Below are 27,764 nucleotides of genomic sequence, written 5' to 3'. Positions count from 1 at the left end.
TCTCCTTGAGGATTTTCATGGCTTCCTGTCTTACATTTAGGTCTTTCCTCTATTTTGAGTTTATTTTTGTGTATGGTGTAAGAAAGTGGTCCAGGTTAATTCTTCTGCATGTTGCTGTCCAGTTTTCCCAGCACCACTTGCTGAAGAGACTGTCTTTATTCCATTGGGTATTTTTTCCTGCCTTGTCAAAGATTAGTTGTCCATACGTTTGTGGGTCCATTTCTGGGTTCTCTATTGTGTTCCATCGATCTGAGTGTCTGTTTTTGTGCTAGTGTAATGAGCGATTTTCAATTGTATTCTAGACATTTGGGATATTATGTTTTAAGGCTCTGGATTTTATTGACATCTCTTATTTATCAGGCCTCCAAAACTACCACAGTGCAAGTCCAGGCTTCCCACTTGACCTCCACTGACAACACAGAAAGTGGAGAGGTGTCTTATTCCCTGAGTGTGGAGAGAAGTCTGGGCTGCTCACTTGGCCTCTGTTGATCACTGTTGATCTGTGAGCCACACAGGGAGAGGACTGGTCTCGGTTTCTTTATGATGGTATTTGGGAGCATTTCAAGTATTGTAAAAAATACCTGTTTTGCTAGAATACTCCTCTCCTGGGCCTTTGGCTAAATAGAGTGGATGATTTTTGGAACTTTTTTTTTCTTGAACTTGATATCATTTCTGGGTTCCATTCTTCTTCAGTGCTCAGTCCAGGGTCCGTAGAAGGCACAATGAAAACCCAAATGAACTGTGTAATTCCTTGAATCCCAAGGTCTCTTATCAGATTGATATCTTCTCTGCATCTTTGGTAATCTCCATGTTGGTTTTTATAATGTGTTCAGGGTTTTTAGTTTTACTTAGCAGAAGGGATAAGCAGAAATGTTTCTACGTCATCATGTCCAGAATGGGAGGCCAGCAATTGCCTTTCACATTATATAGATTTGTAATTCTTTGACGTAATTAAAGAAACTGATGTTTCTTTTGTAATAACAATGAAAATCAATACATAGTAGACCATGCAGTATGTTGTAACTAATGAGAAAAATTTCTTTGTGTATATTAGCTATCCGTCTGGCATTTATTCAGTAGGAAAAATGGTTTTTAATACCAGAATACTGCAAAGCAGACATATTTGTTAATGCTTTATGTGTACTTTCATGTGGGATTAAAGGAAGTGCTTAAAAGTGTTCTTCTCAGTTTAAGTGATTAGAATTTCTCCAATGAATCATTTCTGTCAGCAGAAATCACAAGTCTTGATATCGTATATTGTGGTACATTTCTATTTACTTTACTTTAACCTGTTCTTCTTTGCACTTTCAATAAATCAAATAATATCTTTTTAGATCCTAATGAAAACTGTGGGCCCCCTCCGCCTATTGACAATGGAGACATGACCACATTCCCAAAATCAGAATATGCTCCAGGGTCATCTGTTGAGTACTAGTGCCAGTCCTTGTATGTGCTTGAGGGAAACAAGGTCATCACATGCCGATATGGACAGTGGTCAAAACCACCAAAGTGCTTAGGTAAATATTTTAATATTCACCTGGATCCTGGGAAATAATGAGAAAGGTGTTTTCCTGTTATTAACAGAATATTCATGGATTAACCACAACCATTCTGTCAAAAGCTTGACTACTAAATATTAATCTGTGAAGAAATAAAGTTAGAAAAAAGTCTTACTCAAACAACAACAGCAACAAAATATTCTTTAATGAAAGCTCTTCCTATTGTTATTGACATGATGGATCTTTCATTATAACATTTAATTATCACACCTTAAACACAGTACCTCATTTTTACATCATTAATCATTTAAAATGATTTACATCTATGTGATGGATTTTCAATGTATTGGTTTGGAAAAGGTTTTGGAAACAGAGCCTTGGGATAGTGTAGATGATTCTACTTGAAAGTCTGAAATTCTGTGGAAAATATTTGTTTACTTCTTAAGGCTTATGTTCATTTTTTTTTAACCTTCAGATGTATGTATAATATCAGAAGACTCCATGGAAAGACATAACATACAATTACGATGGTCTTCTGTGAAAAAACTGTATTCCCCAACAGGGGATACTGTTGAATTTGAATGTAAAGCTGGATATCGTAGACAGACATCACAACAAACATTCCGAGTAACCTGTTGGGAGGGGAAGCTGACCTATCCTGTTTGTGTAAAAAGCAATGGTTAAGATGCAGTCCTAAAACTAAAATATGTACAATATTGGGAATTTTTCATTGTCAATCCAACTCAGTTTATTTTGTCAAGTGTTATTTAGCTCATTTACTTTCATAAATCAGAATTTGTTAAATATTATATGGATGATGTAATTAAATCTGAGAGACAAATAAATCACATCTTAAAAGTACCTCATTAAAACTTGGCAAACCAAAATTCTTTATGTCCTATTCTTAAAATATCTATGACAAGAAATTAGATTCAACCATTTCAGTGGTGACTTCTATCCATCTTTCTCCTACCTTTCTCACGTCTTCCTCCAAATTTCTGAGCCTTCCTGAAACTATCCATTTCAGAGGAAATGGGAGAAGATACTTCTTTACAACTTCAAAATAAGTTCACTTCAAAAACACATCAAAATCTATGTCCTACTTGTGTTAGTTAGAAGATGTAAGCAGTTACTACTTAATATTGCTTATCTAGCAATAGATATACCAAAAAACGATGGGATACATGATCTCCTAAAAGATGACTCTCTAGCACAGATAAAAATTCAAAGAAATCATAAAGAGAAATTCGATCTAACTGGTGCATCACTATCATAAAACATAACATGAAAGGGACAAAAAAAATACATCAAGTATAAACACACAGAATGCTTGAACACTGCATAAATGTTTACAGAGCAAAGATTGTCAGGAAGTAAAATAAAAAGTGTACAATAACTATAGTTGAATTTAGAGAAACTAGGGGTAAGAGTTGGTGTTGAACTTACACCTACCTGCAGTCTCCACTTTTTCTATCTTTCATATACATCACCTTTAAACCCCAAGAATGTGTTATTTTAAAATAAAGATAAAGTAAGACAGTACATGCTGAGAACTATGAGAACCTCTTTGGTAATGATCTTCAAATCCAGTGACACATTCAGGATTTTGTTAGTATAGAGAGTTTTGGAAACATTCAACCATAAGAGTCTGAAATATGATTTTAATGTTCATACATTCCAAACAACAAAATTAGTTAACATCAATTGAACATAAACATTTTTAACTTCTACAAAAACGTAAAAACTTAAAGATGACAATAAAGATATAATTAAGGTAAAAATATTTTAAGGTGATATCTTCTTCATTTTGCATCAAATCAAGTGGCATTCTTAGAATGAGTAAGCTGGCTGTCTCCAATGGAGCCAATTTATCTAAATCTGAATCACAAATGAGAGTCAATTTTCTCACATTTAAAGGACTATTCTTAAAATTGTCAAGTTATCTGAGGTGTTAATATTGGTGTAAATACTATTTCTCCAGAACATTTCACCTAATGCTGGTGGAATCAGTGTATGACACTTGGCCTGTAACCAATATGGCCTATAACCATTTATTTTCATTTTTGGCTGCAAAATAATGACTTTTAAGATTAATTCTAATATTTTTCTGCAGGTATTGTCATTCCTGTGTAAAGATGAGTGATAATTTGCCAACTCACTATAGCTTTTAACTAAAAAGTTTTGGTAAATCTTTAATTTTCAATGTTTAGAGTAAGAACTTGGTAATAGTGAATTTCTGATAGCTTTACACATATATGTATGTATGTATGTATATATATATATATATATATATATATATATATATATATATATATATGTTTTTTTTGTTTTGTTTTGTTTTGTTTTTAATGTTGTATCACCGGGGCACCTGGTGGCTCAGTCGATTGAGCATCCAACATGATTTTGGCTCAGGTCATGGGATAGAGCCCAGGACTTGAGCTCTGGGCTCTGCGCTGAGTGGGGAGCCTGCTTAAGATTCTTTCTCTCTTTCCATTTGCCCCGCTCTCCCCACCAATCTCTCCTCTCTCTCTCAAAATAATCAATCAATCAATCAATCAATCAATCAATATATCGGCATGGATTCATGAATATTTATTTATTCAATTTGTCATAATTAATTCTAGGCATTGTCTTTGAAGCTCAAAGTATCCCAAATTTGGCTAGTTGAGAGCCTCTTGAAACTAGCTGCTGATTGCTTTGTTATACCCCATTATTCTTTGAGCATTTCTTAAGACAACATGATGTTCCAGGCTCTCTGGGTATTTCCCTACCCAGTGCCTGTAAGCATACACCTTTCCAAAGGGATCTGATTCTTTTTACTGGGAAATAGTGTTTAGAACCCAAGAATTGTACCATCCTGTGAAGAGAATTATGTTGAAATAGAAATGTTCAACACTGTGGAAACGTCTTTAAATGTCTTTTTGCTTGTCAGAAGACTGAAATAGAGTGAAATTTAAAATTCATTTGCTCCGGGGCGCCTGGGTGGCTTGGTCGGTTAAGCGTCCGACTTCGGCTCAAGTCATGATCTCACGGTCTGTGATTCGAGCCCCGCGTCGGGCTCTGTGCTGACAGAGCCTGGAGCCTGTTTCAGATTCTGTGTCTCCCTCTCTCTCTGCTCCTCCCCTGTTCATGCTCTGTCTCTCTCTGTCTCAAAAATAAATAAACGTTAAAAAAATAATTAAAAAAAAATAAAATTCATTTGCTCCTATTGGATCTTACAATTCAAGTTTAATAACACAGGGTTAAAAACTTTCTAGTACATTTTCTGTCTCTTCTCTTTACTCACATATTCTTATATTTCAATATTTGCAAAAATAATATAAAAAGTTTAATGCAAACATTACTACTACCAGGTAACCTACTGAATGAAGGTTACAATGTCTTTGCATTTATTTTGTCCCAGGATGTTCAACTCTGAATGTAAGTACTCTCTTCCAAAATGACCTCAAATAATCCTTATCCCAGATTGGTTCACTTCCCAACTTAATACAGTTTTACATTTATTTGCATTCATATTTTAATTTTAAATCATGCTTCTTCCTCTATTAAGCTAAACTTTTTAGATATGAAAAACAGCTACATGTTTCAAAAGTCAAAGTCACATGACAAGGCTCTGTGAAGAGTAAGCTTTTTCCATCATTTATCTGTTCCTCATTTAATAAAGTTATATTTTTATTAGTTTCTGTCATCCTCCCAGTGTTTATTAATCTCCTTTTTTCAATATATAGAAGGGAGGTGATTTTACACATTTATCTGTACCTTGCTGTTTTCGTATTTATTATTCTAATCTTCTCTTGACTAGCCTTCCTCAGCTCCCTGCACAGAGGCTGCCTCAGTAGCTGTGCTGCGGTAGACACTGGTCAACAGCACAGTCTGGATCAAGCGTCCCCACATGTGGCTGCGTTGGGAGCCAGAAGGGAAAAGGCTGTCTGGCACTGCCCTCCTCTGGGCTCCTCTGACCTTGGCCTTGTCGCTCGGGTGCTTGAGAATAAAGGCCTCCTGGGTCAGAAGGGTAGGAGGAGCCCAAGTTGCGCCTGGCCCCAGGCCACGTTAGGGGCCCTTGTACGAATCCTGGTGGCGGGCAGACACTGGGAGACCTAATCTTTGGACGCGCAGTGTGAAATCCTCCTTTGTGTAACTGTGTCAGCGAACGAGCAATTAGTATTTATTTCCTGGTGGATGGACACTCTGCCCTTAACCGTTCCCATGCGCAAAAATTAACCTAGTAGGAGCCAAGACCCCAGGTCTTTAAATCCATGCCTCCAGGGCACACAGCAGTCCCTTTCAGGGAAACCCAAAATTTCACACCTGTCAGAGTTTTGGAAAATATGACTGGAAATTTGCAAAACACTGTGTAGCACATCACACTCATTACCTCAATCGTTTCTCATGGAAACCCTATGACGTAGGTACTCCATCCACATCTTTCAGAGAATGCAAGAGTTTTAGAATAAGCCGTTGGCTCAGGATCACATTGCTAGGGAGAAGCCAAGCCATAACCTGACCCTACCTGGCTCACAGATTTTTTTTTTTTTTAATAAGCAACGTGAATAATTTAATTAGTTTTGGAAACCCCTCCGCTCCCCCAAATAACACCTGACGCAAAATGCAATAACGCTTTGCAAAAGTAACCTACAGGTGGTCAAAAATATATTAAAACAGATTGGAAGATTGTTTGTAGTGTTTTTACTCATAACAGGAGGCGCAAACCTTGGACGAGGGCGGATTCCCCGTATTGCTATCACCCCATGTAAATTTAAAACAAAAAAGAAAATTCGGAGTCTTCCTAGCGTGCAATTAAATGCAAAGACAAACAAAGCCCTTAAGAAAACCATTCGAGAGGGCTACGAAACGAATAAAACACAACGGTCACGTACTTCTGTGGGGCTGAATTAAACTGAAGGGAAGTCAAGACGCCCTAACGCCTACTGAGCGGCAATAGACAGAGGCACCTTAGCCACCGCGGGACCCCTGCAGGCGTGCAGGAGCCAGCCAGTCGCGCAGGCGCAGGGCCGGAGCGGGAATCCGCCCCGCCTTCCCCGGGCCCCGCCCTCCCTGCTTCAGTTCCGGGTCCTGTCAGTAGGGGCGGCCGCGGTCTCGGCAGCGGCCAAAGCCGCGAAGCTGCGCGGCCCGGGTTTCCAGCCGGGCCTCTTTCCCGGCCGGGCCCCAGCATGGCTGCCCCCAGGGCTGCGGGTCGGGACGGTGCCGCGTTGTCGCGTTCCTGACGGCCCCTGGCGTCTGTGCTCTCCTTCTCTTCCCCAGGCCACTCCAGCAGACATGTTTGCCAAGGCCTTTCGGGTCAAGTCCAACACGGCCATCAAGGGGTCGGACAGGTGAGGGAGAGAAGGGCCCTGTTCCGCCCACCAGGACACCCAGCCATTTCTCCATCCCGGCTGGCCCACAGCCCTTTTGGACTAGCTCAGCCGACCCGGGGTGGAGGCCGAGGGGTCCAGCGGGGGAAGGGACCCCAGGGGACCAGGCTGGAATGGACATGTTTTGAGGGTGAAGAGGGAGAGGAGGCCTGATTTATCTCCCAGGCTATCTTTTGGATATTGTCGTTCGTTTAAAGGAAAACGTACTTCGATCGGCGCTTACTGACTGCGATCTATAGAAGGTATTGCGGAGGGCGCCAAAAAAAAAAGAGAGGAAAGAAGGAAGGAAGACAGACAGACAGACAGGGTGCCACTCTCCTAAGAGTTTAGAGTCCCTGAGGAGAAATCAGATGGGGAACCGGGAACTACAACGATGGGAGGAACAGTGTCTAGTGATTACTTCTGGCAGGAGAGACAGACAGATGGAGGGAGAGGTGAGGGAGAATTACGGGACATGTTTTGAGGAGACCTGTATCTGTTCAGACAGTGTCGCAAACGCAGATAGCACGTTGCGAATTTTGGACCCCGTGTTCTATAGTTGTCACTCTTGGTGCCCTGGTATAGCTTTTTAAGCATCGGGACAGGTTTGCCAAGCATATAGAGAAGGGAGTGGGTGCGAGGGCTAGGCATAGAGTCAGGAAGGCAGGGCTGAATTTCCAGTCAGGCTAACTTGGTTACTGCAGTTTCCCTCTTTCTTCGTAAAATGGAAAGTCTTGGCCCCAAGAATATGTGAAATAGAGGAGACATGGGATGTGAAAGAGAATAGGATGTTTTGGAAGAGTGTACGAGAGTAGGGCATCATAAAGCAGTTTTTCCTTGGCCCTTTGATTTGATAGTAAGTCCTCCCGAATCCTTTGCATTCCAGGCACGATTCATACCACTCATTGGTTTGCTTTCTGCAGGAGAAAGCTTCGGGCTGATGTGATGGCTGCTTTCCCCACTCTAGGAACAGATCAGGTCTCTGTGTTGGTACCTGGAAAGGAGGAGCTCAACATTGTGAAACTGTATGCTCACAGAGGGGATGCAGTGACCGTGTACGTGAGCGGTGGTAACCCCATCCTGTTCGAAGTGGAGAAAAATCTGTATCCGACAGGTATGGCAACAGGATGGCCATTACTGTAATCCTTGCCTGGCATCCGTTTCTCCTTATTTCTTTCATTCACCTGTCTTACTCAAAACAGTAAGTGCCAAATCTCCCAGTACCATCCGTAAGAATCGTTTCGGGCCCAGTGTCCCTAGAATTGGGTCTTTCAAGGTCGAAACTTACTGCCGTAGGAGGGAGAATGAAAGGGCCAATACAGAAAGAGCGTGGTTGCCAAGAGATATTCTGAGATGAAGGAATAGTAGTTCCTAGTGGGTTAACTAGGGATGGAGCAGGGGTCTCGAAAAGGGTGGCATTTCAGAACATGTGAGAAATATGCCTTAAAAGGATGACTAGCAGGATTTTCTTTAGAGACTGAAAAGATCCTGTGATGGGAAAGAAGCTGGGTTAATGAAACCACGTACCCAGCTGTCTTAGTGATGTACTCCCATCGAGATACCCCCCAGGGATTCTTCCTTCGGCTCTGTCTGGCTCTCAGGATCCTTTGGTTTCTCTCCTTGTGACAGATCTCAGACATCTAGGGTCCTTTTGTCTCTAGCTGCTGACACCTGCTTTGTCACTGGGGCTTTCCTTGCCCTAAGCTGGGCTACAGCAGCGTAGGGCGGTCTCCTTGGGCCGCTGCTGCCCCCACCCCACTTTGCTGCTGTACGGACACGGGCGCTTTTTGATCTAAGGGTTTTTACCACTAATCACTATGAAAACAGAGGGAATACAAATAATAAACATGCGGAAATTTCCAAATTGTTTACAGGCTGGTGCCCTGTTCTTAGTCTACTTGTTTCTGAGGTCACAAATGGAATCCTCCTTGGTGTTTGTCCCCGCTTTTACCTGCTGTGCGCATTTCTGCAGCTACAATCAGGTGGAATGATGGGGCCTCCCAGTCTCAGGTGACATCCAGGTTTTTAAGAATCTACCTTCTTCATTCCAATAGCAAAGCCTGTGGGCCCACTGCCTCCCTGTTATTTCCTAAGCATACCCACAGAAGATTTCCTTAGTCACTGAGGAGAGAGCTTTAAAGACAAGAGAGTGATTACCATTTATAATTTTTAAAAATTACATTCACATGTAATTTTGTATATATGTATACTTTTTCACTTTTTAGTAGTTTTACCACCTTCACAAGTGTGGAAATTCTTGATGATACCCTAATATTTATCCTTCCATATTTCCATTTTATATGGCTGTATAATGGTATAAATATGTTTATGTGATTTGTAAGCATTTTTATGTATATTTGTAATTGCTTATATTGCGATTATTAAAAGATAAAAAGGTATATTAGAAAAAAAAAGAATCTGCCTATTTTAAGAACGAAACCCCTAGAAACCAAGACTACACTGTATGTTAACTAACTTGAATTTAAATAAATACATTTAAATTTGAAAAAAAAACACAAAAAGACCAGAATGAACCCTCTTTGGGCCTCATAGCCTCTTCTCTAGCTTTGAGCTGAGTTCCTTTACTGTCCCTGAATTAAAGTGGTCTTCGCGTTTGGCTTTGCCAGTGCCCCAGGGGATTGACTTTTTGGCAATAAATCTGTGTCTCTTTTTGGGCAGTGTATACCTTGTGGTCCTATCCTGACCTTCTCCCAGCTTTCACGACGTGGCCTCCGGTGCTTGAAAAACTGGTGGGGGGAGCAGGTAAGAAGATTTCCCTATATTCTGGCTATCGACTGAAACCCGCTTAGGAAGGACCGACTACTCCAATAAATGTACCCGCTTCCTGCGTTCATATGGTAGAAAAATGGAATTTTTCCCCCATTTGCGTTTCATCTCTCTCTTGACTGCTTCCGTGAGGTCCCTGGGCGTCTACGACACTGTTGAAAGGCTTCAATCAGCTTTGTACTTTGTACTTCAATGAGAAAACAGTTTGTGAACTGCCATATGCTGTCCTTTAAGTCAGTAAGCTAAATTTGGGAAGCCAGAATAAGATAGGTCATGGAACTGGCCTTGGTGCTTCAGTTGGACCACTAGCCCCCCTAGGGAAATGGTGTGATACTCGGGTTGCCATCTTTTAATTTTCATTATGAATAACCTAGCTGATACCTGATAAAGGTTTGTAGGTTGAATGAATGAATAAATGATGAAGTAGAACTTGGAATTGTTTAGAGGCAGAATACAGGTTGTGATGCATTTGTTTGTTTGCTACAGATTTGATGCTGCCAGGACTCGTGGTGCCCCCTGCTGGTCTGCCTCAGGTACAGAAGGGTGACCTCTGTGCCATTGCCTTGCTGGGGAACAGGTACTGTGTCAGTCCACTGTGCCTTTGGGGGAAAATCTTCAGTAAAACTGGGGAAGGGTTTGGGAAATGACAACTTCCCAAGCTTATGGATAAAGGATTAAAGGAAGAAAAAGCAGCTTCTTGTGGAGTGGGCCACTGGGGGATGGTAGTGAGCCTGTGGGGCTGTCTATACATGTGGGCCAAGCATAGCTGCTGCTGCTGTTTTTGTTTTTTTAGTAATTTTACATTTACACAAGAGTTACAAAGATAGTATAGAGGTATAGAGTTCTTATCCAGCTTCCTGTAATGATAACGTTTTTTTATAACCAAAGTACAGGTATCAAAACTAAGGAATTAACATTGGCACAGTCCTATGAATACAATTGTAGATTTTATTCATATTACCCCAGCTTTTCCATGAAATTTCTTTCCATTCAAGAATCCAGTCTAGGGGTTAAAGTTAAACGTCCGACTTCAGCTCACGTCAGGATCTCACGGTGCATGAGTTTGAGCCCCATGTCAGGCTCTCTGTGTTGACAGCTCAGAGCTTGGATCCTGCTACAGATTCTGTGTCTCCCTCTCTCTCTCTGCCCTTCTCCTGCTCATGCTCTGTCTGTCTCTCTCTCAAAAATAAAGATTAAAAAAAAGAAAAAGAATCTAGGATACCTTTTGCATTTAGTTGTTGGCTTCTTAGTCTCTTTGTAGCAGAATTCTCACACAGAATCGTGACACCGAGGCTTACCTTCCCAGGAAGCAACTTTATTTCTGCCGGCACCACTCAGTTGGGTTTGTACCCAAAGAACTGGACCCCGAATGTCTCGTGGTATAATTTTTTTATACATTTTCTATTTCTTTGTCTCCCATATATGGTAACACACACAAACACGTAGTCTAATTAAGTAGTCTTCGTTTACAAGGTCATGAGGGATGTTGTCACATAGGCACATAGCCAGGTTACCTTAAAGTTTTTTTGTTTTGTTTTTTGTTTTTTCTTTCTTTTTTCTCTTTTTTTCTCTCCTTAGGGAGAGAAACATTTCCACCTTTGATGCTCAGACTTCTCTATTTTGTTTCATAGAGCATCATCTTGGTTTAGAGGTTTATATATTTAAAAAAAAATTTTTTTAATATTTATTTATTTTTGAGATAGAGACAGAGCACAAGCTGGGGAGGGTAGAGAGAGAGGGAGACACAGAATCCGAAGCAGGCTTCAGGCTCTGAGTTGTCACCACAGAACCTGACGCGGGCCCAAACCCATGAACCATGAGATCATGATCCGAGCCGAAGTCAGATGCTCAACTGACTGAGTCACCCAGGCTCCCCAAGAGGTTTATATTTTTATAACATTATTACATGAGTGGCCGTCCTTTTTTGTTTTTAAAATTTTTTAATGTTTATTAATTTTTGAGAGAGAGAGACAGAGCATGAAGAGGAGAGGGAGACACAGAATCCGAAGCAGGCTCCAGGCTCTGAGCTGTCAGCATAGAGCCCAACGCAGGGCTTGAAATGACAAATTGCGAGATCATGACCTGAGCCAAAGTCAGTCACTTAACCGACTGAGTCACCCAGGCGCCCCCCCTGCTTTTCTTCTTCTTCTTCTTGTTTTTTTTTTTTTTTGAGTGGCTGTCCTTTTTAAATCATGGCCTCAGTGAGACTGGAGACGGACCGTACAACCAAGGGAACTAAGCAGGGTAAGGTTAAGCACCCTCCCAAAATTAGGAGGATAATTCCCATGAGGGTTTTGAATCTCCTGAGAGTTGAAAACCATCCTCCAAATAACTCCCCGGGGTCCCAACCTTTCCAGATCCGAACTGGGACATGAGTAACCTTTCTCATTGATCTGTGATCTCCTCTGTGACTTTCCTCTCATCATCTGTCTGTAGGCAGCAGTTCCTCAGGGTAAATTTTTCACAAACACCTCCCTCAGAAGCAAGCAGGTAGATAGATGGCATTTGATAGATGGCATTGCACATTTTGGTTTGCTGCTTGGCTAGTAAGTTAAGAGCTCTGGCATTTTCATTGGTTATAATTTCTACAACTGCTTGCAGTCTGATTATGTGGTTTAGCACATAAATAGGAGTGTGGTAGCCCCAAGACCCATCCTCTGCCCAGGTGGCAGGGCCATAATATTGGATTATATGCTCAGGAGGCCATTTATCATCTTTTTAATTACCAATCTGTAAGGCACCCTACTTCCTTTTAGTCTCCTTGTGTCCATACACTTGGGCTCCCAAATGTTTCCCTCTGGCAAGTGGGATCAGGAAGACATGGACGAATAGTTTCCAGCACATATGACCCTGACCAGACTAGGGAGGTACTATATAGGCGCTCCTTTTTCACATCTAGTGTAGTCCCCCTGGGGCCCACCATTTGATGGCTGCGTTGACATTGTCTTCAGCCTCTTGGAGATGAGAGAAGTTAGATAAGCGGTGGGGATCTGGCTTACGGTGATCTGGGGTTCCCCAACATTGGTTTTTTTGGGCATTTGAGTTATAAAATCTTTGGCCTAGGCATGTTAAGTTTTTAACAGATGGTGATGAATTTTTTCCCCACTAGACAAGACAGTCTTTCCCAATAATTGAGCTTTTGGGAAGCCAAACCCCGGTAGTAGGACTGGGGTATTTTGTTTTACTGTAAGGTTTGTGGGGATCTGATTTTCTAGTCTCTCATGGCCATTGTTTCTCAGCATTGGTACCATCAAAGTATCCTATCCACAAAAGGAAGGTGAGTGTTAACAGAAACCTCTCCCCACATTTCCAGCTGGCCGGGGTGGCCTCGGCCAATCCTATGGCAAAGAGTAGAGAAAGAATCACAATAATAGTGAGAAACAGGACATGACAGTGCATCACAGTAAGGAAATAGATCTGGAAAATAAGGACAGTCTTTTGTTTCACCAAACCATCGATTCCTTAAGCTTCTGCTGTGTGTAGATTAGTCAGCTTCCAGAGTGACTAAAGCAGGGCTGCAGTCTCCCCAAGCCTCTGGAGTTGCAGATATCTTCTTCTGTATGGTCAGCTTGTATGGCGTTGAAGGCCCAGGAATGCATTCCCAGTTTCGAGATGCCAGCTTTTCTCTGCTGTAGTGAATCCAGGGACCCACTTTGGCCACTTTTACTGTAATAGGGGTGGACAAAATAACAGTGAATGGGCCCCTCCAGAGGGGGCTTTAGGGGTTGGACATTTCACTCCTTTATCCATACTGCATCTCCTGGTTTAAAGGGGTGAGCATCTGTGTTCAGATTCACAGGTAATATCCCTGACCCAGTGGTGTAAGGTGGTTAGTGTAGAGCCGAGGGCCCACATCTGTTGTCTTAGTGTTAGATTGTCTACCTCATTTAGATCTCCTCTTATGCCCTTGATAATGGGGGGAGGGCACCCATAAAGGATTTCATAAAGGGAGAACCCCATCTGCTTCTTTTGCTTCCCACCTGCAGCTGCAGTCTGCCTCCCTGAAGGTCCTTTATCTCTCCCTACCTAATGTCAACCCTTTCCCTATTTATTTCTTCCCTGAAGTGGGGCCTGTAACTGCTGTTAGGAAACAGGGACGATGACCGTTCCGGCTTCTTTAAGCTGATAAGGGATGGTGTGGGGGTACAGCTGTTAGTCTACCCAAGAGTCGGTTGAGTGGCCCACAGTATGGTTTTACAGGAAGGCTGGCAGGCATGAGGTAGCATAAACATTAGTGGACATAAAGAGAAAAACACAAAGTAAAGATTATACTGACCAACAAGATAGTATCTTAAGATAATGTCTACGGTTTCCAAACCTGTCAAACAGTCTAGGAGAGACCCTGCCTTTGTAAACAACGTATGTCAGGGACTCTCTTATAACCCAGGTGATGGAGGAGCAGGAGCAGTTAGTCATTATGGCAGCTCTATTTTTAAGAGTTCGGCCCTAACTTCATTTAAAAATTTTTTAAAGCTTCTAATGCTTGTGAGGTGTTCTTTAGAGTTTTGCTGAGTATAAGCAGTTTGCTTTATTTTGAGGTGTAAAACTTCCAAGAGCCAGGAGTTCTAGAGAAAGAGTCGAGGCAGCCATTTACCATGATTAATTTGTAAATTTTTAGGTAAGCCAAACCTGGATATTATTTTATAAAGCAGAATTTGTATTACTTTTTGTGCCTTTCCTGTCTTGGAGGGGAAGACCTTTACCAATTAGTAAAAGTATTGAAACCTAATTGTCAGTGCTTTCTGGATAGCCTCCAGTTTCTTGATTGTCTGGGAGAGCAAGTTTATGGTTGAAAGGATTGTTTTTAAGACATACCTCACAGGCTGCTACCACTTGCAGAACTGTCCTTGACAAATTGTTTTCCAGTAAACACCCTTTAGGCCATTTGATTAAATTTTGTCCCTTCCTAAAAGAAAGGTCTGATCCTGTGTTGTTTTTTTTTTTTTTAACGTTTATTTATTTTTGAGACAGAGAGAGACAGAGCATGAACGGGGGAGGGTCAGAGAGAGAGGGAGACACAGAATCTGAAACAGGCTCCAGGCTCTGAGCTGTCAGCACAGAGCCCGACGCGGGGCTCGAACTCACGGACCGCGAGATCATGACCTGAGCCGAAGTCGGACGCTTAACCAACTGAGCCACCCAGGCGCCCCTGATCCTGTGTTTTAATGATCTTTTAGCTCTGTGAGTTTGGTAATAGTAATGACTCTGCTCTGTTTATAATCATTCCAAGGGCTGGAGACAGTGTCTAGGAGTCAGACCCCAGTTTATTATTTTTTCGGGAGAGTAGATGGGATTGAGTTTCCTTTAATACTTGATATAGCAGGCAAACTGTTTTCCTGAACCTGGTATCTGCAGCCTACAATATCCAGTAACTTCTAAAAACTCACATAATTGTGTCTCTGTCCTGGAGTTACCCAAGGCTCTGAGTTTCTGATAGACAGTTGGTTTAGGGGAGCCACCTTGAAGAGCCCCAGGCCCCACTTAGTCCCTTCCAGGGACATTAGTTATCTGAGCCCTCACAGATAGAGGTCCCTGAGGACATTCGGATCTCCACTGATTGTCTCCACATAAGGGGCATGGCTTATAGGGTTTTCATTTTGGTTGTCCCCTCTGAGGACGTTCTCCTTTTAGTGCTCTGAACGGGCATATAAATGGCACTTGGTGCCAGGACCTTGGGAAGTCCGGTCTGACATAGTACATAAGGCCACAACTAAGGTCTCAGATTATTTTTTTTTAAGCTTCCTTTTCTGTTTGTTGTTTTGTTTTGTTTTTTTATTCTTATTCTCCTTTGATCTTGGTTGTAATATACCCAATTGGCAGCTCATCAGAGCTCCTCCAGGGTCCCTTCAAAGGCCAACAGCTGATTTTTGCATCTTCTCTGAATATCTAGGGCTGCTTGAGTGACAAAATGTCCTTTAAAATCATCTCAGCCTTAGGGGTGTCAGGGGAGATGGCCATATATTTAATGAGAGCCTCCCTCAACCTCTTCAGGAAGGCCATCAGGCTCTCATTTTGTGTTTGTAAGATAGTGACTAATTTAGCATAATTTAAGGGCCAAATCTTAGATATCCTTAATTTTTTTTTTCAAAACATGTCTCATTAAGAATCTGGTTTAACAAAAGCATTATATCTTTCCAGATCAACACCAAAACATACATAATATTCTGAATGGCCTTTATGTACTTAACGATCAGAAAATTTACCTAGATCTCCTTTTATGTGTCTTAAACCTTGTAACATAAAGGTTTTTTCTTCTGGCATTCTAGCTTGTTATAAGGGATACATGCCTGTTACAGGGAGGGCCTGGATAAGGTGGGTAGCAGGGAGCAGAATTGTATTTTTTGTTTTTTACAGATTGAGAACCCGAGGAGGAGGAGGAGGAGATTGAGGTGGGAGACTTCCCTTCCTCCTTCTCTAGGTCTGTTTTGGCCCAAATACAATGAACATAGGGGAATTCTCCCCATTTCCCTTCACATTTGCAAAACAAGTCCAATTGTAGGATAGTAATGTCATTGATATTTCCCTCTGGTGGCCAGGTTCCCTCTTCCAGTTTGTTTTGGGGCCAAGCCTTTGTGCAAAAGAAAATGAATCATAATGCATTCCAAAGGAGTAATGCCCTTGGTTGGGGAATTACCCATTTATAGGAAAGAGGAAGAAAGTTGTCCCTTATCTCAATTTCCTATAGCTGGCCAGGAGAAACCTCATCTCCTGGCCCTGGGTTCTGGCTGGCTATGCAACTGGCAGCCAAAAGCCCTGTCAGTCTCGCAAGGTGCTGAGAGTAGTCATTCTTACCCGGGGTTGACCCTACCTCCCAAGAGCTGACCTGGTCTTTCCTGTTTTGTTTTGTTTTGTTTTGTTTTGTTTTGTTTTGTTTCGTTTTGTTTTGTTTTTACCCCTCCGTTTCCCACCTGCAGGACCTTTGGGGTATGGACTGTGACCAAGCAAGACTTTCCTGGTTGTCATAATATGCACTAATTTTATTTTGGCCCAACAGTAACTTACATATTGATTATTGGCCATTGAGGGAAGGGGTTAAAGAGCCAAAGTCAAGGTCTATTCCCCTGCTGTTTTCAACAATGCCCACATAAATATGTTTCAGCCATGTGGATATCCGTTTTCAGCATACAATGGACTAAGGTTAGTAAAATGGCTCCCACATATCTTAGTAAAAGCCCTTCATATATCATCCCTCCCTCATATGGCATGGGCATCCAGTCCTCTGCTGACCAGGAACAACAGAAATGTGGAGGATTTGGAGGCCGGCACGAAGGGTATTGCCATCATGTTCCCAGCCTTTGGAACAAAGGAGGGGGAGTTTTAATCTTAACCCAGTATACTTTTAAAATCCATTTATTGTAACCTTAGTGCATCCTGACCACACATAAAATTTCTGTGTGAAGATTTTCTTCATGAACCTTCTACAACCTTTCTTTGCGTTTAGATTTTATCCCAAGCCATTTCTCTCCAAATAACCAGTCTCATTTAGGACAAAATTACTTTTTTTTTTTTTACCTTTAACAAAAATATCTTTCCATTTCTTATATCTTTCTTTCATATCTCCTACTTTTCTACATACAGAGTTGCTTTTCTTATTTTTATCGGTTTTAGTTACATTTAGCAGAATTTTAACTCTTTGAAACCTTAGTCTCCAGTGAAAACTAAGTGGTAACTAACTGTGTACTTTATGTTACATCAGAATTTTTTTAGATGGCAAACTTAAGAATCCATTAATCATAAAGCATGTTTTCCCACAGATCCAAATATCTTTAGTTTCTCTGTGACAAGTCAGAAGCACAAACCTACGTCTAGTAATTAGTGCTTTAGCCTCTTATCTCGTTAGCTATCTAATGAATTCAATCTCAATTTATCATGCAAGCAAAACTTTAATGTTTTAGGTTACCAATGACTTTGAAAGCTATCTTAACAATTACCCATGAAAACTTTGAGACAGACAAAATTAACCATCATTTTAAGTCACCTTTTTGCTGACAAATTGCAACAGAGATAACAGTTTATTTGACCTTTAGAAAACCTTAGGTAGAAAAAAGTTTTATATATTTACTGCTGATAATTCTAAAGAGTCGTCTGTTTTAAACCAACAAACTTAAATCCATTTAAATACTAAATATGTTCCATCTGTGTCCATTTAAAAGTGAATCAATCTGTTCCCCATTGTCTATTTTTACCTGGGGCACCGGTGGGGAAATATGAAGTGTGTGGTCTTTGCTCCAAGACCTCTAGGATGGGAGAAAGGGCTGATGGTGCCTGAGGCATTAGGCAGGCTGCCCCCCAGGTGGTGTGGAAAAGGAGGGGGAAGGGAAGGCAGAAGAGGAGAGGTATGAGCAGAAGGCACAGAAAGAGAATTCCCAGTTTTAAATCTTATCAGCTCAGACAGAGAAGCAGACTCCAAGTTTCTTTTGTTTTGTTTTGTTTCCCACTAGTGGAATTAGGCAGTCTGTGTCAGTCCAGAGAAGATAGGGAATTTCCACAAAATAAAAGTAGTTTCGGCAGCTTCTTGGGAATATTCCTTAAAGTCCCCGTTCTGAGATAGAATAACCAGAGACAGTTGGCTCTAATTATCATAGTCATTGACCCAGGAAATGAACGAGAGACCAGTCCCCACACACACTCACACAGCAACTCCAACCTGCTGCCCAGTGCCCAACACCTTAGAGTTGCAGCTTCATTCTTTGTCCCTTGTAGAACTACTATGGCAACTCTGGGAGATGATCAGGTTCCCCTTCTGCCTCTTAAGGACAAGTCTGCCTAAACAAACCCAGGTTATTACCAGTCTGACAAGGAGTGCTCCCTGAGCTGGTTCCTGGGCCTCATTGGTTTCATTGGCACACACGGGGTCCTTGCCTCGGCATGCTGGGAGGGCTGGTCTCCTGCGGATCAAGCAGTCCACTGGCGCCAGGGGAGGCCGCCTTTGCTGGTGCCCTGAGGTTTGTATCCCCAGTGACGAAGGAGGTGGAAACGCACCATCAGATCCCGGATGAGCCCCCAAGTAATATAACAGAATTCTCACACGGAGTCATGACACCGAGGCTTTTCTTTCCAGGAAGCAACTTTATTCCTACCAGTACCGCTCAGTTAGGTTCATACCTGAAGAATTGAGCCCTGAAGATCATGGCATAGTTTTTTATATATTTTCTATTTCTTTGTCTTCCGTGTATGGTGACACACACAAACATGTAGTCTGATTAAGTAGTCTCAGTTTACAAGGTCATGATGTTGTCACGTAGGTGCATAGCCAGATTACCTGAAGTGGTTTTTTCCCCCTCTCTTTTATTCTCTCCTTAGGGAGGGGACCCTACCACATCTTGTCTGTGACATTTTCTTGGTCTTTCTTTCATTGTCTTAACACCTTTTTCCCCATCATCTACGTCATCATCCTCTCTCTTAATTCTTTTTTTTTTTTAATCATTAATTTTTCAGAGAACGCAATGGGGGAGGGATAGAGAGAGAGCGAATCCCAAGCAGGCTCTATGCTGTCAGCACAGAGCCCCATATAGGGCTCAATCCTATAACCCTGGGATCATGACCTGAGCCGAAACCCAGAGTGGGAAGCTTAACTGACTGAGCCACGCAGATGCCCCAATAGCTTTATTGAGATATAGTTTACCTACTCTAAAATTCACCAATTCCAAATGTACAATTCAGTGATTTGTAGTGTATTTTTATAGAGTCGTTCAGCCATCACCCCACGGCTTCTTTTTAAAAATAAATTAGGGAATATTCATATGAATAGTTCAGAAAAATTCTTTTCTCCTAGAAGTAACTGTATCATTTGATGCATACATCCTTGTCAGCCTTCTTGAATGTGTGTATATATGTGCATATAAAAACGTACGATTTTGGTGTGTAGGTTAAAAATACAACCAAATGGAATTACACTTTATCTGTATTGTTTTTTCACTTAAGATCATGGGGACATTTTCCAGGTCAGCAAGCTCAGGGACGCTGAGCGTTCTTACCTGCTATATGGTGATGGAAGAGGTCCTCTCCGAGTGGACCTTGTGGTCGCCTCCAGTGTGTCTTCATCACAAACAGTATCTTACTGACGCCTCTAGGGAGAGTGTGTCTTCCCACACTCCCACCAACACTGGATACAATCCGTTGTTCTTCCTTGTGGCATCTTGAGTGAAACATACCTCATTTTTCTCATTGCTTCTTTGAGAGAGAAAGAGAGATTGTAGGCATGGGAGGGGTCAGCGTTGGAAGATCTTACTGTTGCTACTCATGTTCTCCTGTTTTCCTTGAACCTTTTGGAACCAAGACCTGGAAAGGTTTCCTTCCTTGTTTACCTGTTGCACAACTTGCAGTTGAAAAGGACGGTGGTGTCACTGGTTTTCCCCCGGGATTCTATCCAAGATGGGAGAAAACTACAGAAACGTGTATTTGGCCTGCTCAATTTGGCCTTTAAAACGTCTGTGGGGATGTAGCTTTAGATGGTTTGTGGCAGAGAATGAGGGTATGAAGGGGGGTTTATTAAAAATATGAAGCATGTTCGAGATTGAAGTTTTTGAGCCATCGGCCCTTCCAGAGGTAGAAGAAAAAGATCCCTCTTTTTGGAACTGAGAGAGAAGCCAGCTTCAAAGTTTCTGTGGCAGTAATTGATTGACCTGTGGGCACAGTAAGTGGAGCCACCAGCTTAGCAAACGTTTTTCTTAAGTTCAGGTGTTGGGAACTCTGCCCTTGAATCTCCTCCCTTGTGCCCAGGTGACTTTGGCCAGGCTTGTCTGTTCTCTGTGATCCTGTCGGGCAGCAGACCTTACAGGCAGTGTGTGGGAAATGCTTAAGGACTGGGCTGGCACACGTGTCCCATTTGGGCTTTGGAAGTGTATGTAGTTACTGTGAAAGAGATTGTTTTTGATAATCACCGGACTCACTCAGTTCTTAGTAGATGGTTACAAGGAGCGAGCCCTGTAATAAAGAGCCAGCTTAGAAGGAACCTCCCCAGTTAGTTCCACTGTTCCTCTCTTCTCTCTTCCCTGTGGCCTCCCTTGGCCTAATTTATGGCATACGAATGGCCTTCCTTTTGAATCTCTGCATAGGATGGCTATGCTTTTAAGGTAAGGGAGGTCATTTATATTTTTGGAATTAAATGGAGGGAATTTTTTTTTTTTGAAAGGGAGAGAGGGAGGGAGAGAGTCTTAAGGAGGCTCCACACCCAGCACATAGCCAACATGGGCCTTGATCTCACAACCGTGAGATCATAACAAAGGTAACTTTAAATATGCTTGCAAGTCATGCCTGGGTTTGATTCATAATAGGGATAAAACAAACAGTGATGACATCAGCAGAGTAGTTACTTAGAAGGGGCATGTTGGTCAAGGGATTTTTGAAAGTCCTATTTAGAGTTAATCTGAAGAACACTGAGACCTGACTGAGTTTACTCCTGTGATGCGGGTGGTTGCTTCCAGTTTGCAAACGCGGTGCTCTTAGCATATGTGTGGAGAGATAGTCCTGACATGTGCCCTCCTGTGAGACTTTCCCTGACGTGTGTGTCTGGCTTCCTCCCTCTCAGAGCCCCTGTTGCCGTCGGAGTTGCTGCCATGTCCACAGCCGAGATGCTCACTTCAGGCTTGAAGGGAAGGGGCTTCTCTGTGCTCCACACCTACCAGGACCACTTATGGTGGGTTCCGTGTTCCTTCTGTCAGAGAGATGGCTGGCTGGGGGGATAGAGCACAGGGCCTACATTCACAAATGAGAGCCTGGGTCCCTGCCACATCCTTCTGCAAGTTGCTGGTCCAGATATTAATTTCTTTGCTAGTGTGGAAAGGAAAAATGGATGGATGGATGGATGGATTGGTTTAATTTTTTTTGTTCTTGTTCAGAGAAAAATTGCAGAGAACTTTGATTATCTTCCAGGTGGATTGTAGAATCCTGGGCCTAGAAGAAGGCCTTACAGACTCTCTGCTCTGCCTTTCAGTACAGGGATATTCTTGTTTTATATGGCTTTAATCAGTGTGGTTCTATCTGCCACACACATTTAGGCATCTTCTTGCCTACAGTGAGTGCGCCGGTGTTCTCGCTTATGATTCCAGATCAAAGCAGAGTAGACCTTCAGGCACCACAGTCATGACCTGATTAGTTTTGTTGTTCAGATTTCCCATTTCCAATCTCCCTATTGTGGAAGTTACGTTTTCTCACCATAACACTTGCTTTCTCAAGCCATGTACCAGTTTATTTTCTGGTTATTTTCTTGTCATTTTTACCAAAACAGTAATAGTACTTTTCTCAAAAGCACTCTACCTGGTCTTTAGGCTGGGTGATGTGGCCTGTTGGCATAGACACATCCTCACATCTTCAGCCCAGCGTCGGAGTCCCTCATTTGATAAGAATTGGCCGAAGCCTGCTGTGCTGCAGGTACACCCCGTTGGCCTGTGTGCCAGCGGATATGTGAGGGCTGCTTCCGGATGTTCTCCAGGCACCTGCTGTTCTGTCAGTGTGAGCAGGGCCGTCGGGGTCACACTGCTAATTGTTTGACCAGCAGCGGCTCCGTTCCCCTTGCCCACGTTTTAAAAAATTTGTGTACTTAGCAGAACAGCCTAAATGTAGAGTCCGGCCTCACTATTAACACTACTACGAGACGTGCTGCAACCCTTAGTTAGAACTGAGTTTGCTTTCTGTGATCTTGCTCCACGTGCTCTGTACGAGGCGTTGCTTTTTTCCCTGTCTTCCCGAGACTCGGTGGCATAAAGCCACGTAATCTCCATGCTGCAGGTTAGATTGCACCCTGACATCACAGGGAAGCAACTGATTCTGCAGTTGTGGAGCAGGCCAGGTGTTTGTTCCTTGACAAGTACTCTGAGCCCTGGGTTTGTATTTCCCCACACTGGTACTGCAGGTACCTGTGCATCTTCCTGTTTATTTAATTCAAAATGTTTTATTTTTTTATTTTTATTTTTTTTATTTTTTAATGCTTATTTATTTTTGAGACAGAGAGAGACAGAGCATGAATGGGGGAGGGGCAGAGAGAGGGAGACACAGAATCGGAAGCAGGCTCCAGGCTCTGAGCCATCAGACCAGAGCCCGACGCGGGGCTCGAACTCACGGACCGCGAGATCGTGACCTGAGCTGAAGTTGGACGCTCAACCGACTGAGCCACCCAGACGCCCCCAAAATGTTTTATTGTTAACTCATGTGAAGGGGATACTGTTGGGGGCTTCTCTTTTAACTACTTTTTCTTTGATCTGTCCTTGTCCCCAGATGTATATTAGTGACGTTATTATTCCTTTGGGCCAGGGAGGAAGCAAGAATTACCCTCCCCATTTGAGAGATGAGGAAACTGAGGCAGGGGTTTTTCTGGGCCCAGAATTAGAAATACAGTTTATTTTATTTTATTTTATTTTATTTTATTTTATTTTATTTTAGAGAGTGTGAGCGCACGCAAGTTGGGGAAAGGGACAGAGGGAGAGACAGAGAGAGAGAGAGAATCTTAAGCAGGCTCCATGCTGAATATGGAGCCTGACACGGGGCTCAATTCTACGACCCTGGAATCACGATCCGAGTGGAAATCAAAAGCCGGATGCTCAACCAGTGGAGCCCCCCCAGCTGCCCTGGAAATAGAGTTTAGATGGGAGCTCAGACTCTCTGCTCTCTCCTGGACACCACTGCCATGGCTCCTCCTCTCTCTGGACTCCCAGCTGACCCTGAGTAGGACTGGAGAATATCGTGGCTGCTGCTTGCCTTTTCTGACATGCGATTTTTCCAGGCGATCTGGAGACAAGTCTTCTCCACCTTCCCTTGCTCCACTGGCCCTGGATCCCCCAGATCTCAGTGAAGAGAAGGAGTCTGTCCAGGCAGACCCCGCCCTGCAGGGAGACCTGAGGCGCCTGACCCTGGAGGGAGAGGAGGAGAATGGGGAGGTTCAGCGGATGTGTGAGGAGAAGTCCCTATCAGAAGCCTCGGAAGACCCCAGTGTCAGGGGCCTGAACCCAGACCCCACAGACAGCAAGACCCTTCAAGGTATAGCTCTGGGAGTAGAAGGACCCACTTCCTGTCAGTTTAGGAAACGTGCTTTGCTATGCTTCTGACTAGAGCAGCTCTAGGAGAACAGGAAAGTCCTTGTTTTGGTGAGGGTAGTTCAGCAGCCCTTTGACATCTGACCTGGAGTCTCTTTCACACCAGTCATGTTTCCCTGGTGCCGGTCTGTCCTGGCACTTGGACTGTTTCCAGCCCCAGAGGCTTCCACGGTTTTTTTAGGCTCTGACTTCTCTGTCAGAGAAGCACTTGCTCCTGGCTGGGTGGGACTTTGTGGCTAGACCTCTTCTCTGGGGTCTGCCCTCTTGAAAGGCTCAGTACTCAGAAGCTGCACTGCCCAGGATGGGTTCCTTCCAGGGCTAAGGGGGTGAGGCAGGGGTGGGGCTGGGTGGGGATTGTACTACACTAGGCATTCTGTATCCGTCAGAAAAATGTGGTTCTTGTCTTTTCCTTGCAGAACAAATGGATGAACTGGTACAGCGATGCTTCTTGCATGCTTTAAAATGCCAAGTCAGAAAAGCTGACCTCCCTTTACTCACCAGCACGTTCCTTGGCAGCCACATGTTGTCCTGCTGGTATGGAAGGCGTGGTGGGGGCTGGCGGCCGGGGCGAGGGCTCTCTCTTGTCCCTTGGTGGTATGTCAGGACAGGGCTGTGGGAGAATTGGTTGAGGGACATGCTCTGGAGAGAGTGGAGTGGAGGGTTGATCTGGCAAATGAATTTGGTCCTGAGTGTTGAACACTTCAGTTTTAGCGAACAAAAGGATGTTGATTCGGGTTAAAATTCCCCATATTCTCCGAGCATTGCCTCAGCTATGGTGATTCCGGGCTGTCTCATGAATCGGGCAGCCTGTCCTATTCAGGAAGAGCACCCCCCCCCCCCCCCCCCGGGAGCCTCTCAGTCAGGAGGCTTCATTTGGATTGTACAGCCCCTTCACAGGTTACTTTCAAAGTAGGTGGGCCTGGTTACATTGTGTCAGGAGGAAGAATCCATGTGAGCCCCCCCACACCCTGAACACAGGGGCCAGGAGACAGGATCACATGTAGAGAGAACCTGGACTTTGAAAACAGACATCTCGGCTTAAATGCCAGCTCCCAGGGTTTTGGAACAAGGTGTATTTGAACTTGTTATGGAGCTTCTCTGAACCCTCATTTCCAGCGCTTGTAGGATTGTTGTCAAAGTTAAATAGCCTGACATTTAATAAGCACCCAGTAAATATCAGATCAGATGGTTTGCTCACTGATTTTTACACTCAGACTAACTTTTCTTTTTTGAGAATTTTACCGTGTTTTTTAAAGTGTGGTTTTAATGTGATTCTCTTCCTGTTTATATGTGGGCTTAAGGCATCCTATATGAGTGTGGGGTCAGAGTGTGTGGTAATTTGTCCTGTTCTTGCTGGGTTGTGAGTAACTGGGAAAGAGGTCCTAGAGTCTTCTCTAGGATAGAGGTTCTTAACCTGGGAGGGGTTCTAGAAGGGCTCTCTGTGTATCCCACTGCTGTTGCTTGTCACATTTTGAGAAAAATGTAAGTTCTGAGAACAGGGACTGATTGTGATTTTCTCAGGACCATCCCACCCCAAAATTAACAGCTGTAGGGTAGGGGTCAGCAAACTCTTTCTATAAAGTGCCAGATAGTAAATATTTTAGACTTTGCAGACCAGACAGTCACTATTGCAGCTACTCGGCTCTACCCTTTCAGTGACAGTAGTGAAGGGATGTGGCCAGATATGGCCGACAGCACGTAGTTTGCCAAATCCTGTCCTGGGCCCAGTTGCCTCAGTGAGCTTGGTGTTGGAAAGGTTCTCCTTGAGGTGAATCTTTGGAGACCACAGAAGGTGGTCTAGTTTGAGAGAACTCTAAAGCCATATCCAGTATGGTACCCACCAGCCATATGCGGCTATTTAAATTGAAACTAGTTAAAATTAAATAACATTTAGAATGTAGTTCCTCAGTCCCGTGAGTTGCATTTTAAGGGCTTAATAGCCACATGTGGCTAGTGGCTACCATATTGGATAGACAGACAGAGAACGCTCCATATTTACAGAAAGGTCTGACGGATAGCAGTGATCTAGAGTGTCCTAAAGTCGGTATCCCTCTCTGATGCCACCACTGGTCAGAGTCTGGAACAGCGGCTTCTACCTGAATGTGGAGGGGGATGGCTGAGGAACAATGTCCCCCTCTCAGGACCGGGCAGCTCCCACCACAGTTCTTCTGTTAGCTTAACTTGCCTTTTCCATCTGCCACCAGCCCTGAAGGACGACAGCTGGACATCAAGAAGTCCAGCTACAAAAAGGTAAGCAGGTACCTTCTCCACATACCCACACAGAGAGTCATGTAGGGGCCCATGTGCCATGAGCTGGATGGACGCTGGGGAAGCCCTGTCTGTAGGGCTCAGGCTAGAATTAAGCTTTTTGATTCCTGGTGTAAGGAGGGGAAAGAAAACTCTCCCTGGACTGAGGCAGTTGGGCGGGCACCCACGCCCCTCTCTCCCTTCCACCCCTTTATATCTGGCCAGAGTTCCAAAAGGTTTCACCAGTTAGTCTGTAGCCGCTTCCCACTCCCTGAGCCTCAGAGTGGGGGGCCTCCCAGTTCCTGGTTTGATGAGGGCAGGGACTGTCATGTGCCCCACCCAGGGACAGGCCAGGCTCAGCGTGGGGTATGTCAGGCGCTCAGGATGTGCGTGCCATCGGTGGAGTCCCTAGCACTGGCCCTCTCTCCCTTAGCTCTCTAAGTTCCTGCAGCACATGCAGCAGGAGCAGATTATACAGGTGAAGGAGCTGAGCAAAGGGGTGGAGAGCATTGTGGCTGTGGACTGGAAGCACCCGAGGTGAGTGCAGGGGGGCCTGGTCACCGTAGCTCAGCTGGCCCGGGGCACGTGGGTATAGTATAAAATGTGTTTTTTCTTTCCTTCTGCCGGGTTTTAGGATCACATCTTTCGTCATAGCCGAGCCCTCCCCGACCTCCCAGACTATCCAGGAGGGTAGCAGGGAACAGCCCTATCACCCTCCAGATATAAAATCCCTCTACTGTGTCCCAGCCAGCATGACTCTGCTCTTCCAGGAGTCTGGCCACAAGTGAGTTTTTGGAGAGCAGCCCTCCTCTGCCTGCTTGGTGCTCTGGCCATAGATCCTCTCCAGCTGAGTAGCTTTCTTCTGGGACTGGCAGAATGTGCTCTGCCCCGTCCTCCCTTTCTCCCACGTCCAGCTTCCAGCCTCCTTCCCCTGGGAAGCGTCTCTGAACAAATGAGAGTAGTCCTCTCCCTTTTCTACCTGTAACTACTCTGCACACGGTCCTGCTCACGTCAGTCAGGAAAGGGAAGAAAATGGAGGTCAGAGAGCCCAGGAAAGCAGCCTGCCTAGCAGAGAGCGAGTTTTGGTGTCCACAGTTTATCTCCTGGCACAGCAGGAACTAACCACCCCCCCGGTCATTTCTGACCTAGGAAGGGGAGCATTCTCGAGGGCGGTGAGGTCCGGATGATCATCATCAACTATGTCAAGAGAAATGACCTCGTTGATGCAGACAACAAAAAGTGAGTGGGTGTGGAGCTCTGCTGGAGATTAGTCCGTGACGACGCACTCTTGCACACCCTGTGGAGGATGTCTGCACTGGAGGGGAACGGGGGAAAGCACAGCCGTTTGGACCAGTGGTTCCTGAGCCAGAGGCTGTGGACACCTCGAGTTGTCTGGTGCTCGGATCCACATGTGCTGTTAGCACTGACTATATATAGCCTGAGTTCGTATCAGCTCGTATATATCCACTGCTGGTTTTCAAATGCATGTGCTATTGTGAGGAATAAAATGCAAACTTAGAAAAATTTTACCGAAGTCCTTGTGGCTTTTTGGCATTCTCTGTTTTCTTAGTAAGTGGATACAAAAGATAAACTACTAAATGAAGAACATTCCATTACTTTTTTTTTTTTTTCCAGAAGATATCCCCATGATCAGAGAGTTGGAAACTGTTGGCCTAATCATGATGAGTTAGCAGAACTGAGCCAGGGATCCCATCACCCCCTCCCCTCTACCACCTGCATTACCCTTGTTCTAGGAAAACCTTCCATACGTCCCATCCACAGGGTACACTGCTTCATGGACTGTGGTCCCTGAATTGGTTCTAATGGTTCTGGATGACAACAAAGGACAT

At 43.8% G+C, this 27,764-nt stretch overlaps 2 protein-coding genes across 7 annotated transcripts in view; both read left to right on the top strand.

Moving 5' to 3' along the window:
* LOC132674624 (complement factor H-like) overlaps positions 1–3,390 on the top strand; it is a 43,755-nt gene extending 40,365 nt beyond the window's left edge. The window contains 2 exon segments of the mRNA XM_078441387.2: positions 1,335–1,517; positions 1,975–3,390. Of these exon segments, the coding sequence (XP_078297513.1) occupies positions 1,335–1,517; positions 1,975–2,183 (392 nt within the window). The 3' untranslated portion in view covers positions 2,184–3,390.
* A 3,170-nt stretch (positions 3,391–6,560) lies between these two features.
* EIF2D (eukaryotic translation initiation factor 2D) overlaps positions 6,561–27,764 on the top strand; it is a 28,952-nt gene continuing 7,748 nt past the window's right edge. The window contains exons 1-11 of one of the 6 annotated variants that reach the window (XM_078441265.2): positions 6,561–6,832; positions 7,774–7,964; positions 9,530–9,613; positions 10,124–10,214; positions 21,168–21,275; positions 23,358–23,611; positions 24,084–24,201; positions 25,872–25,917; positions 26,348–26,451; positions 26,549–26,698; positions 27,064–27,153. In XM_078441265.2, coding sequence (XP_078297391.2) covers positions 6,777–6,832; positions 7,774–7,964; positions 9,530–9,613; positions 10,124–10,214; positions 21,168–21,275; positions 23,358–23,611; positions 24,084–24,201; positions 25,872–25,917; positions 26,348–26,451; positions 26,549–26,698; positions 27,064–27,153 — 1,292 coding nt within the window. In that variant the 5' untranslated portion in view covers positions 6,561–6,776. The remainder of the gene's footprint in view (positions 6,833–7,773; positions 7,965–9,529; positions 9,614–10,123; positions 10,215–21,167; positions 21,276–23,357; positions 23,612–24,083; positions 24,202–25,871; positions 25,918–26,347; positions 26,452–26,548; positions 26,699–27,063; positions 27,154–27,764) is intronic. The other 5 variants (XM_078441261.2, XM_078441267.2, XM_078441262.2 and 2 more) reach the window with 5 other exon arrangements.

This window comes from Panthera onca, chromosome F1 (genome assembly GCF_046562875.1).
Source record: "Panthera onca isolate mPanOnc1 chromosome F1, mPanOnc1 haplotype 2, whole genome shotgun sequence".
In the NCBI taxonomy this organism is placed as follows: domain Eukaryota; kingdom Metazoa; phylum Chordata; class Mammalia; order Carnivora; family Felidae; genus Panthera; species Panthera onca.
Note: the sequence above shows the minus strand (reverse complement) of the source record. Positions and strands in the feature narration are given on the sequence as shown.